The sequence below is a fragment of the Staurois parvus genome, unplaced genomic scaffold (assembly GCF_062004578.1).
Source record: "Staurois parvus isolate SC_StPar_1 unplaced genomic scaffold, SC_StPar_1.0 ptg000137l, whole genome shotgun sequence".
Classification (NCBI taxonomy): domain Eukaryota; kingdom Metazoa; phylum Chordata; class Amphibia; order Anura; family Ranidae; genus Staurois; species Staurois parvus.
Window position 1 is genome coordinate 17011937 of NW_028317933.1, and position 12352 is coordinate 17024288.

At 41.7% G+C, this 12352-nt stretch overlaps 1 protein-coding gene across 2 annotated transcripts in view; it reads left to right on the forward strand.

Moving 5' to 3' along the window:
- PCIF1 (phosphorylated CTD interacting factor 1) overlaps positions 1–12352 on the forward strand; it is a 66616-nt gene that overhangs the window by 19472 nt on the left and 34792 nt on the right. Inside the window, exons 1-4 of one of the 2 annotated variants that reach the window (XM_089673429.1) lie at positions 5810–5939; positions 6911–7045; positions 8802–8902; positions 9043–9218. In XM_089673429.1, coding sequence (XP_089529555.1) covers positions 6983–7045; positions 8802–8902; positions 9043–9218 — 340 coding nt within the window. In that variant the 5' untranslated portion in view covers positions 5810–5939; positions 6911–6982. Of the gene's footprint in view, positions 1–5809; positions 5940–6910; positions 7046–8801; positions 8903–9042; positions 9219–12352 lie in introns of those variants that run through there. The other variant, XM_089673428.1, reaches the window with a different exon arrangement.

Genomic DNA, 12352 nt, shown 5'->3' on the forward strand with positions numbered 1-12352 from the left:
CTGAGCTGGGAGAAGATCACAGCAAATCCTGATGGCCAAGCAAATGGAGAAATGTATTCACTAGGGTTGAGGTCAGGGCTATGCATGAGCCACTCGAGTTCCTTCACTATAAGCTCATCACACCATCTATTTATGGACCTGGACTTGTGTAAAGAGGCACAGTCATGCTGGAACAGAAATTGGCCATGCCCAAATTGTTATCACAAGGTTGGAAGAACCTTTCTAAACCTTTTTAAAGTGGTAGTAAACTTCTCCGCAAGAAAAGAAATAAAACATTTTCCCTGCAAGTTAATATCATAATGTCCTAGTATGCATCGCCTACTAGCACATTATGAAAGACATACCTTCAAACAAAGCTCTCCAGCCACACACTGTCACCACTGACAGGGCTTCCATCTTCACTTCCAGACTCACGGGCTCCAACAGTTTGAACGGCCAATCCACAAAGACGTCGCTCCCGTGCATGCGCATGGGAGCCACGGCACAGTGCTCCGAAGGGATGGCATGCAGATTGCTGAATTTCTATGTATGTTAAGTGTATTATTTATATGTGGCACCTACTGTATTATTTTTTGCATAATAATTCTTTTGCACAGATCTGTCGCTGACTATGATTTATATAGATTTTTGATTAAGGGATAGTGGGATTGATTTGAGTGCTTCACTTTTATTTATTTTTTACTTTATGCACCGGCGACGTCACCAGTTGCAAAAGTAATGAATATCTCCTAAACAGTGCACATTTAGGAGACATTCCTTGAACCTACAGGTAAGCTTTATTATAAGATTACCTGTAGGTACTAGTGAGCTAGCTGTGGTTACTATGGCTTTAACAAAGAAGTACTCTTGAAAACTTTCAGGTCCCAGCAAATCCCTGCTAATAATTAGTGTATCCACAGCTCATGGCTCATTGGCTTTAAATTGGTGCACATTGGGATAAGGATCCCTTTAATTTGGTGGTCATTGAGAGAAGGGCCTCCTTACAAAGGTTGCAGTGAAATGAATGATCCTTACATTGATGGTCAGTGAGAAGAATGCCTCCTCCCCTATTTTGGAGATCAGTGGAAAGAATGCTTCTGACATTGGTGGTCAGTAGAAAAAACTCCCTTTATATTTGGTGGTCAGAAGGAAGAATGCCCCCTTATAGATAGGAGGAGCGAACCATTTGTATTTTTACCTATCAACTTTTCCCCACCCTCCCACTGTACACCTCATATCCTTCCATCTACATCCCATTCCTTCTTGCTTTTCCCTCTATCACCATACTTCGCACCCTTTCCCCATCCTGTATCTTCCCAGGACTTTTATATAAAATTTGCACATAAATTAAGACCCGATTTATTTGCCAAATAGTTTATTATAGGACAAGCCATTTTACAGTATTAAATGGAAGACTATTCCTTCAGAGCTTATATCTATTAGTGTTGTATCTGTGTTATTTACTATGAAAGGCTAACTATTGTACCACTCTGATTATTTGTCTTCCTGTTCATGAATTGGCTTGTCTTGTCATGCTATTGTTGAGTGATGTTCTGAACCCTAGTTGAGAAAGGCTGGTCTAAAATGTCTTTGTAGAGGAAGATGAAAGAAAGAGCGCACAAACCTTGCACATTACCTCAATAAATAGTGACTAATTTTATTAATAAGGAAATATACTCACAAAATGTAAAACAGGCTGAACTGCTGTAATACTGACACTCAGTGGCTGAATATCTCCTTGCCATGGGAACTCTGCCATACTGAAGTTTCTATCTGCCAAACCCAGCTCTGTTGAAGAAGGGAACACCCTTCGAAACGCGTTAGCCTTCATACCCCCCCTTTTTGATTTACCTGTAACCCTGTTTGGATTATGGTTACTTATGCCTGTTATACAATCATTTTGTGAGTATATTTCCTTATTAATAAAATTAGTCACTATGTATTGAGGTAATGCGCAAGGTTTGTGCGCTCTTTCTTTCATCTTCTTCTACAGTTTTATCAAGCTTCCCCAGCTTCATGATAGCGCTGCACAACCTCAGATCACCAGTGGATGAACACACAACACGCTGCTTGTCACTAACGCCTGTTTGATCTGAGTCCTTGAGCGCAGGAGATAATGGATCTTTGGTGACTAAAATGTCTTTGTAGCTGTGGTGTTTACAGTGCCCTGTACTGAAAAAACCCTGAAATAATTTGGAGGCGTATCCGCATACCTTTGGCCATAGTGTAGGTATGGTGGTCAGGTGTCCACTAATTTGTGGCCATGTAGTGTACATCTTTGGATAGTAAGCTTGTCAGGCTGAGCTCCCTCCTATTGTATATTGTTGTTATATAGGTTTTGTTGCAAAAATGTATGCACTGGTCATTGTAGTCATTTTGTTGGTTCACATCTATTTTATAAAACTCTCTAGGAGATGATGGCGCTATATAAATTAGTAATAGTAATGAGATAGCTGTCTGTTCCAGCAAAAAATGGCTGGGTGATAAATTTGTCATTTCTTTTCTGTGGGCAGCCTGAAGATTTACTACAGGCAAAGTCTTTTTTATACTTTATCTTAGAGTGGGAAAGGATTTGAATCATTGTTTGGTTTTTATCGCTGTGTCCCAGTTAAAGAATAGGTTCACCTTTTAAGAAAAAATAATAAGTGCACATTTTTTTGCAGGTAAAAAAATTGTGCATTTATTATTTTTTGTTTGTGGAGCCTAAATCATTGCAGCAGATCATTGGTGCCATGCAGGTCTCCCCCTGACCTGTCAGTATGTCTGCTTGCTTGTACATCCTGTACAGGAAAGCAGTTACTTACTGACAGGAAGGCTCAATGAACTACCATGGCACTGTGGAGCACCGTGGTAGTTCACTGAAAACTACAAGCCAACAGCCACAAAGGATGCCGGGACTTGTAGTTTTCCTATTCACAGAATACCTTGAATGAGTGACGCGGCCCGGCGGGTATGGCCGCATTTTTATTGTAACAGCTAGTGGGCAGGAGAAGATCCCCCGCTAGCTGTCACCACAGGGATTGGGGGTTGCGGGGGCCAGTGTGATCGTAACATGTTATGAATATGGGTGTAACATGCTACGAAAGGTGAACTTATCCTTTAAAGATTTTTCTTATAGTTTCCCATCCCTGAAGACATCACAAGAAGTGAAGGAATATTTCCCCATAATGAGGTGAATGTCACCTTTGACAATTTTCTATCACACAAGTGTCCCCATTGAGTAATTTCCCCTCGCCTGTTCAACTTTGTAGTTGTGGATTCCCTTCATTCAACAGGACAGTAAGCCCTGATTCACACCAGTCCAAATCACATGACAAGTTGCACCCTGTTTGTGCATATGGAACCGTTCAAATCAGTATGACTCTGACTTTGCGGTGCGGCACCAATTTTGAAAAAAGTTTCCTGCACAATTTTTGGCGATTTCATGTGCAGCTTTCATAGTCCAGGGGTGTGGAAATTTTTGAAAAAACTACTTGTCTAGGGACTAAATCGGAGCCCCAGTCTACTTGTCCCTCATGATAATCTACTTGTCCTAATAAAAAAAATGTTTTGTTAACCAAAACCCTATTTAAATCGGAGATGATTTTAGGAATGTCTGGGGCTTTTAAAAACAAAAGGGGCTTTATGGTGACTTAAATGGGTAATATTTTTAAAATTGCGCTGTTTATCTAATCCTCCCCTCCTTGCCTGTCTCCAGCACCTCACCCGGGGACTAGCAGGGAGGAGAGAGACCTTGCAGTGTAATCAGCACCGATTGGCTGCTCCTCAGGAAAGGGTGGATCAGGGCTTATACTTTATCCCTTTCACTGCCAGAGCCATTTTTGCGTTTTTTGCACATGTTTAAAAAATTATTTTAGGCCTGAAGATTACATAAAACCCCCAAACATGATATATTTTCTGAAAGCAGAGACCCTAGAGAATAAAACAGTCAAAAAAAAAAAAAAATCGCATGATTTTACCGCAACATTTTATTAAAAAATACAAGTTCATTTTAGGACACAAAAAAGCAATAAATTACCCTATTTTTTGTAAAATATAAAAGACGAGGTTGCAGCGAGTAAATAGGTATCCAACTTGTCAAACCTTAAATTTGTGTGCGATCATGAAATGGCAAAGAACTTCAGTACCCTATATTTTCTATAGGTGACGCTTTTAAAGCTCCTTATAGGTCACCAGTTTAGCGTTACGGAGGAGGTCTGGTGCTAGAATTATTGCTCTCATTCTGGCGTGCGCAGCGATATGTGACATGTGCATCACAATCGACAGTTTCATGCATAGGCGCCCCAGCGTGTGCTTTTACTTTGTACGTCCGTATATGTGGGGGTCTCAATATTCTTTTTGGGGGGGGATGGTATTTGCTTGGGTGTAACTTTCATTTTTTACAATTAAAAAAAAAAGCTTTTTTTTTTTTTCATTACATAGGGGACAAAGTCCCCTATGTGATGATTTTTGGTGACAGGTTCTCTTTGAGACATCCAAGGTCTAAAAGACCCTGCATGTCTCCCCTCTACTCCACTGAATGTAATGCGGTGCAGATCGCACCATATTACATTCTTTCCCGGGGATTGTAGTACAATCTCTCAATGGGGACTCGGAAGTGACATCCTAACGTCACTTCCGGGTCAGCACAAGAAGGGGAGGGGTACGGACTTGTCCGCTCTTCTCCCTCCCCTCTAGCCGACGGCCAACCGGGCCCGTAGATGGGCAAGCGGAGCCCGGGAAACCTCACGCCAGGGGCGCAGAGAGGCTGGCACTGTGTGAAAGCAATTGGTGGCAGCCTTGCCGCTGATTGCTTCACCTGACAGGTGAGCCCTGCTGCTTGCCCGCAGCAGGGCTAAAGGTAGAAAAAAACTACCTGCCCAGTGCCCGAAACTACATGTCCCGGGCATCGGGCGATAGGAATCCAACATCCCTGTAGACATCTGTGCAAGTCGCACAGATGTCAGGCAAGCAGCACATGAAATCGCACTACTTCAAGTGAATTGCATTCAGTGTAAACCAGGGTTAGATGAGGGAAAATGTCTCAACAGGAACGCAGACAATAATTAAAACCAGATGTTATAATCCCTCCTTGCCTTAAAGTGGTTTTAAACACTTACATATAACAAGTGAAGTGACTAGGCTCAGGTGGTACACAAAGGTGAAACAAATCTTCCTACATGAGTTGTACCTGTTTATCTACGAACCTACATCCATTCAAAGTGCAGAATTTACACAGGATCTCTCAGCTCTGAAAAGCAGGGGGAGGGGAACTGAAGTTATATTAGTGAGAAGAGCTCTGAGAGCTGATTGGAGGGAAAGGACACCCCCCTCCCCTTCACACAGCACAAAGTGAGGCTGTCAATTACAGGCTGTGCCCTCCCTGTCACCATTTTTCTCTTGGTGTCAGGAAAACTAACCAGAATTGACTCATGCTGATAGCAGAGGAATGAATCAGCAAAGTGTGACAGCACTGAAAGCCTGGGCATGAAGGGGTATAAGTGCCCGGTAGGCAAGTGGTTAAAGGGTGCAGAGAGAGCTGTTACAGAGGCGGAAAGTCTGAAAGTTAGACCATCCTTACATTATTATCTTTCTAAGTCAAACAGTTTAGGTTTAAAGAAACAACATATTTTTCTTTTTACACTTTTTGCACTCTAGTTACTTAACTTTCTCACACAGCATTAGTTTAACAGAATTTATTTCAGAAAGAATGACGGCAAGCTATAGTGTGTGTGAAATTGTCAGTGTAGAATTATATAGCTGGGAGGATCACCAGGACAAGCCCATGTTTATGGTTCCTCCTTTAACAAGTGTGACCTAGGCTTCAGAATCATATAGCTATGGGAAGTGTTGGTATCACTCATCTGCAGTGTGTTGCTAAACCTGTTTTCCAGTCTTGTGTATTGGGGTTTTTTTTGAGCTTGCATTCAACTTTATAGCAGCAAAGCTGGTCTACGTTGTTTCTCTTCTACGAAAAAAAGGTAAGATTTTTTTTCATTGTATTTAGGTCCTTTTATTATAATGTCCTTGAGCATTACATACTTTGGCAGAAACAAAGTTACAAAGTCATAAATTTGTTTTACATACAGCTGACAAAAGTACTTGGATCTACTTTGGGGTCAACCTTCTGCCATCTACAATTAGTTTAATAGTATCTCAGGAGGCTTTGAACATAAAGGTTGGAGAGCCGGGGAACTGTATAATAATTTTGCTTTGGTTATTCTTTCCATATATTTATGTTCTCTTTCAGCTACTTTGCTGCTGACACAAATTGTATTGTGTTCAGCTGAACGATTAAACAGCCATTTGTGTCAAGAATGGAACCATCAAATGATCAGTGGATATTTTCTGGGTTGAAAATCTCTACCACTGTCACTGCCCTTTGTGCCAGCCCCTACATTACTGCGTCATTACCACAACCTCGTGGATCATCTATATTACTGGTGAATTAAGGGCAATGCAAGGCATAAGAATTGATACCCAGACCAGTCAGCCAAGCGTGCCCGGACCATATCTAAACTCTTTCTTTTTTAATTTCTGGCCAGATAAAAGCTTTTTGCTTACAGGCAGTTGAGGCTGTAAAATAAAACTTGGACTGAGGTGATAAATGACGAGTGAATAACTCAAACTATGCTGACCACCGATCAGAAAGCGATCAGGTGTATGCACAGTCTGTCTTGATGTCTGCAGACATGTTTTATTTAAATGGTAATTCTCAGAATGGATAAGCATTCCTGTTTAGGGTAAGGATGAGGACAGGAGAGAAGGTGTTTATTTCAGGAAAACAATAGCAGTCAGACAAGTTTTTTTATCTAATCATTTTATCGCCGAAGAACTGTTTACAGACACTGTAGGTACAAATCATTACAGAAAAATATATGACAGCAAATTTAAAGGACATTAATTAGTAAAATTCAACATTTTAGTGAGTGTCTCTGTATTCATTTAACAGTCTGATCCTCTGGGCCTCAATGCGGCACCGGTCCCTACTGAAGAATGTATTCCTACAACGCCTAAGGAATCCATGCCACGCAAGAGGAGGATATCTGAGGAGGCGCCAGTCACCGACAGCACCAAGAAGATTAAGGTAGGGGGTGCATTTTGGTTTTGTGGCTTACTTTTTAAAAAAAAAAAAAAAAAAAGTTTTTTTTTGCTTTTTTTTAAATATGCACCACTGGTAACCTGGAAAAAAATAAATGTAATAGGTAAAATTGTCATGCATATTGTTCATATACAGTATAGCTTCTTTTCGTTGAGGCAGACCTTCCATAGAAAGCTGCTGGTCTACTTTGGTTGCGGGTTACAATGTAAAGTAGAACCTGGGTACTTTTTTGTGATTCTTAATTTTTTTCACTGTAGCTTGTATTTAACCACTTGCCTACCAGGCACTTATACCCCCTTATTTACCAGGCCAATTTTCAGCTTTCAGTGCTGCTGATTTGATTGACAATTGCGCGGTCATGCAACATTGTACCCATATGAAATTTTGATCATTTTTTTTCTCACAAATAGAGCTTTCTTTTGGTGGTATTTAATCGCCACTGGGCGCTTTACTTTTTGCGCTATAAATTAAAAAAGTGCAAAAAATTTGAAAAAAAAAAAAGTTTCTTTGTTTCTATTATAAAATTTTTCAAACAGGTATTTTTTCTCCTTCACTGATATGCGTTGATGAGGCAGCACTGATGGGCACTGATAGGCGGCACTGATGGGCACTGATAGGCAGCACTAAAGGGCATTGATAGGCAGTACTAATGAGGTGGCACGGATAGGCGGCACTGATAGACAGCACTAATGAGGTGTGACGGATAGGCGGCACTAATATGCAGCACTGATAGGCGGCACTGATAGGTTACACTGATGATGGGTACTGATAGACGGCACTGACTGGCATCACTGCTGGGCACTGACTGGTGGCACTGACTGGCAGCACTGCTGGGCTGCACTGGTGGGTGGCACTGGTGGGTGGGCACAGGTGGGTGGGCACAGGTGGGTGGCACTGCTGGGCACAGGTAGGTGGCACTTCTGGGCACAGGTGTGTGACACTGCAGAGTGGCACAGGTGGGTGCACTGCTGGGCACAGGTGGGTGCACTGCTGGGCACAGGTGGGTGATCTGCTGGGCACAGGTGGGCGGAGCTAGTGGGCGCACTGCTGGGCACAGGTGGGCGGAACTTGCAGGTGGCATTGCTGGGCAACGATCATCAGGGCACTGATCATCAGTGCCCTGATGATCGGTGCCGATCCCCGCTCTGTCAACTGCCGGTTCTCGGCAGTACTTTCCTCACGATCTGACAGCATGAGGAAAGTGCAGCCGAGAACCGGCACTTGCATTTCCCTGTGATCAGCGTGTCATTGGACACCGCTGATCACGTGGTAAAAGGCCGGTATGACTGGCCTTTTACCACATCACGTGATCAGCTGTGTCCGTAGGACACAGCGATCACGGAGATCGCCGGGTGCGCGCCCCCTGGGGCGCGCAGGAGAGCGCATTCTGGGAGGACGTCATATGACGTCCACTCAGAACTGGCCGGCCGCAGTTTAGCCGTCATTCGGCTATCTGCGGTCGGCAACTAGTTAAAGTGTACGTAAACCCTAATTATTGAAAGCATTATTATATCTGTTCGATGAGTGCTGTTGATCCTGCCAGAAATATAGTGAGCTACTAAAGTCCTATGCTCTTTTTTTTCTGTATTTGTTTAGCATAATTTAAATGTGCTGGATTGGATATCAAACATATACATTTTTTAAATCAAATATAAGCATTCATTTTTTTAAACTCCTGTTTATCATAACTGAAAATATTTAATTGACTTTGTGATTAGGATATTGTCTTCTACTTCCTTAGATGGAGTCTGTGCCACCGACACCGGCTACCGTGCCCAGCTCCCCAGTCATCCCAGGAGTTTCTCTAGAGGAAAAGTTTGCAAACTTGGTGAAGCCGACTGAGTGAGTTTTTCAGATTTCAGGGTTAGAATGTTGCAGTTGGGAATGACAATGTTAAAAGAGAACCCAAATCGAAAGTAAACATTTCACCTTGCAACTGTAAAGTTGATAATAGTATTCTATTTTTTTTTTTTTTTTGACAGTGTTTACTGGGATTTGGACATACAGAGTAGTGTACTGGTTAAGCCACCTCCACCCTCTCATCTATTACCACCCCCATCACAAGCTGTACCAATCCACCCTGAAGTGGAACTTCTACGGTCGCAGCTTATCCTGAAACTACGGCAACATTACCGAGAACTCTGCCAACAAAGAGAAGGTATGTATTTATTTTATGCATTAGGGTATCTTGCCAGTTCTTAATCCCTAATGCAAAATATACCTTTGCCCCGCTGTATCATTTTAATTTTCTTCCATCCTTGGTGCCAGTCACGGATGTGCTGAGGCTGCTGAGAGGTGGAGTGAAAAATCTGTTTCTCTGTTAGTGGACATAGACCTTGGTGGAAGCATTTATCATCACATAGCAGACTGAAAATAACATTTTACTGTCTTGCACTAACTGCAGAAATTCATGTGTAGGCTCTCTTCTGTACCGGAGCATTGCAGAAGATCTTTAATTGAACATTTACTTATATTTTTTATACAACTTCTGGTTCTTGGAGTTCTGCATTGACAATAGGAATTGTAAGCTTGGGACAATGAGTAGGTGGTAGGAACACCCATACAACCTCTGGTTCTAAATCTTCAACGTTCTCCATTTCTTAGAAGATTTGCTAGGTTTGAGACTATTACTAGGTGTCTGGAAAATTCACACGTTTGGTTCTTGGTCTTGGATTTCTGCAATAGTCAAAGGATTTACTAGGCCTAATAGGATCCAGAAAGACACCGAGGCTGATTCACTGAATTGATAATATTCCAACAATGCAGAAAAAGAGTAAACAGGGATTTGCTTTTCACATGATTGGGTCACTGAAGTGAATTCTCACACAATTTAGTGTGTGAACATTCTCAGCTTCTTTAGTAAATTAGCCTCCATATATCTATAAGATACAGAAAGAACTGGTGCAACAAGAAAATTGCTTGTTATATGCTACAGACAATGTTCACCTTACTGGGATAGAGTTTTTCAGTGAAGCACATGATCTCCTGCTAATGTCAGTGGTGATCACTGGATGGTTTACAGGCTGGCCACAGACAGAGGGTGGTCATACATTTGTGTACTCACATTGATGGTGCCTTTGAAAGTGGATCAACTAAGCTTACAAGTAACCTTCTGGGTTAGGTTAGGGAGGGGGGATTGAGGAGTGGAACCCCATCGGTATATCAGCTGGGGCACAATAGCAACTAGGACTTTGCCTGATTGGTTGTTTTCCCTGGCTAGTGGTTAGCTGACCAGTGCCCACCCACCCCAATCAAAAACAGCCAGCTTAGGCAATTTTCATGTCTGTGGGTCCTGGAAGGATGGTGGTGAAGAAAATGTTTTAGATCTGTGACACGCATGTTGCAGCTGAAATCAGCATTTGTCTGACCATGTGGTGCTTTTCCACTCTCATGCACTCTGTAGCATTATTTTTTGTTCTTAACTGAGAAGAGTGGGACTTGGCATGATCTTTTAGGGCTCATGTACACGGGGCGTTTGTGAAAACTCTTCTGAACTATGGAAACTGACTGCTGGAAAATGTAGATTAAAAAATGTCAGTTTAGCCATGTTTGCTTATCGTTTAGAAGTGTTTTTTAAAGATAACCTCAGGAGACCTTCCCAAATGCCCAGAATGTACTTAAAAATTAACTATTTCAGACATATTGAGACAGAAACAATTGAGTACTGTCCGTGATACTTTTTTTATTTGCACTAACATACAATTTTGAGGACAAGCTTTCGGGGTATGTCCCCTTCTACAAAGTCCAAACAGTACTATACAAATCACAAAGTTTAAGCAGAATGTTAGAAGGGATTGAGAAGAAAAAAAAAAAAAAGGCTACATCAAGAGCGAGGGGGGAGGGGGGGGGGGAATACTACACTCACACAGAGGGGGTCAAGCTTCAGCTTTATGTTAGGAACATAAAGAAGGTGACCTTTGCACACCTGTAGGACACCATTTCACACAACCAGACCACATAATGGGAGACCTCAATGTCTTGGTTCTGAAAGGAAAATTCAAATCTATCCAGGAAAGAAAAATATTTGAACTAAGAATGATAACTCTATTTGACACAAAAGATAAAGGCCTTAATTTGGACATGGGATTCCTCAACCATTATCTGACAGCTTTATGACTATCTATTAGCTGAAGCTTGACCCCCTCTGTGTGAGTGTACTATTCCCCCTCTCTCCCCCCTGGCTCTTGATGTATCTTATCTGTAGCCTTTTTTTTTTTCTTCTCAATCCCTTCTAACATTCTGCTTAAACTTTGTGATTTGTATAGTACTGTTTGGACTTTGAAGAAGGGGACATTCCCCGAAAGCTTGTCCTCAAAATTGTATGTTAGTGCAAATAAAAAAAGTATCACGGACAGTACTCAATTGTTTCTGTCGCAAATGCACTAATACGGCTACAATCACCTCAAGCAGACATATTGAGAGGAATAGAGGGAGCAGAAACAGAAAGAGCAGTATATGTTGAAATTAATTGTCTTTTTCTGGTTGTATTCACTATGGATCCCATCATGAGCATAATGCGGCACGTTCTACCATTTTTTCCTTCACGCGAAACCTGGAACTGACTGCGCTGGTGTATCGGGTCCATTTGAATACGTGGAAAACGTTTGCATGCATTTCTGATGATGAAAAAAGGCTCTGGACAGCATCTGAATATGAAACAGTTAAAAACCGCTTCTAAACGAAAACACTTATAAACGCGGTTAACTGCGTTTACAAGCGTTTGGCGTTTGAAACTCTGGTAAAATCTACGCCTGAAGGCAAGTTTGGTGCGTTCAAAAAAAAGACTGTAAACTCAACTGCTTGTAAACGACATAGTGTAAATGGACACATAGGAAAACATTAGGGAGAGTTCAGGGGCTGCTGAAAAAACACAGAAAAGCTCCTGAACATCAGTTTAGCAGCTGCAGTGTACATGAACCCTTAGTGCTGGGACCCCATCCTATTGAAGGTTCAGTGTATTCAGAGATGGCGCGTGAACAAGATTCACCGCTCTCTTACGACTTCTTTCCACAAGGTTTTTGCCCACACAATTACTGCTCTGTAAACTCAGCAGTATATGAAAATCCAACAAATCAGTATATTCTGGAATACTGAAAGCTACTATGTCTGTCCTGCACAGTCATTCCTTGGTCAAAGTCACTCCAGTCTTTGCATCTTCCTCCATGTATTGTATGGTCAAAGTGTATGTGTGTGTATACTGTATATAGTTTTATATCTATCTATCTATCTATCTATCTATAGTTCTATATCTATCTATCTCTCTCTCTCTCTTTATATAAACACACTAAGTAT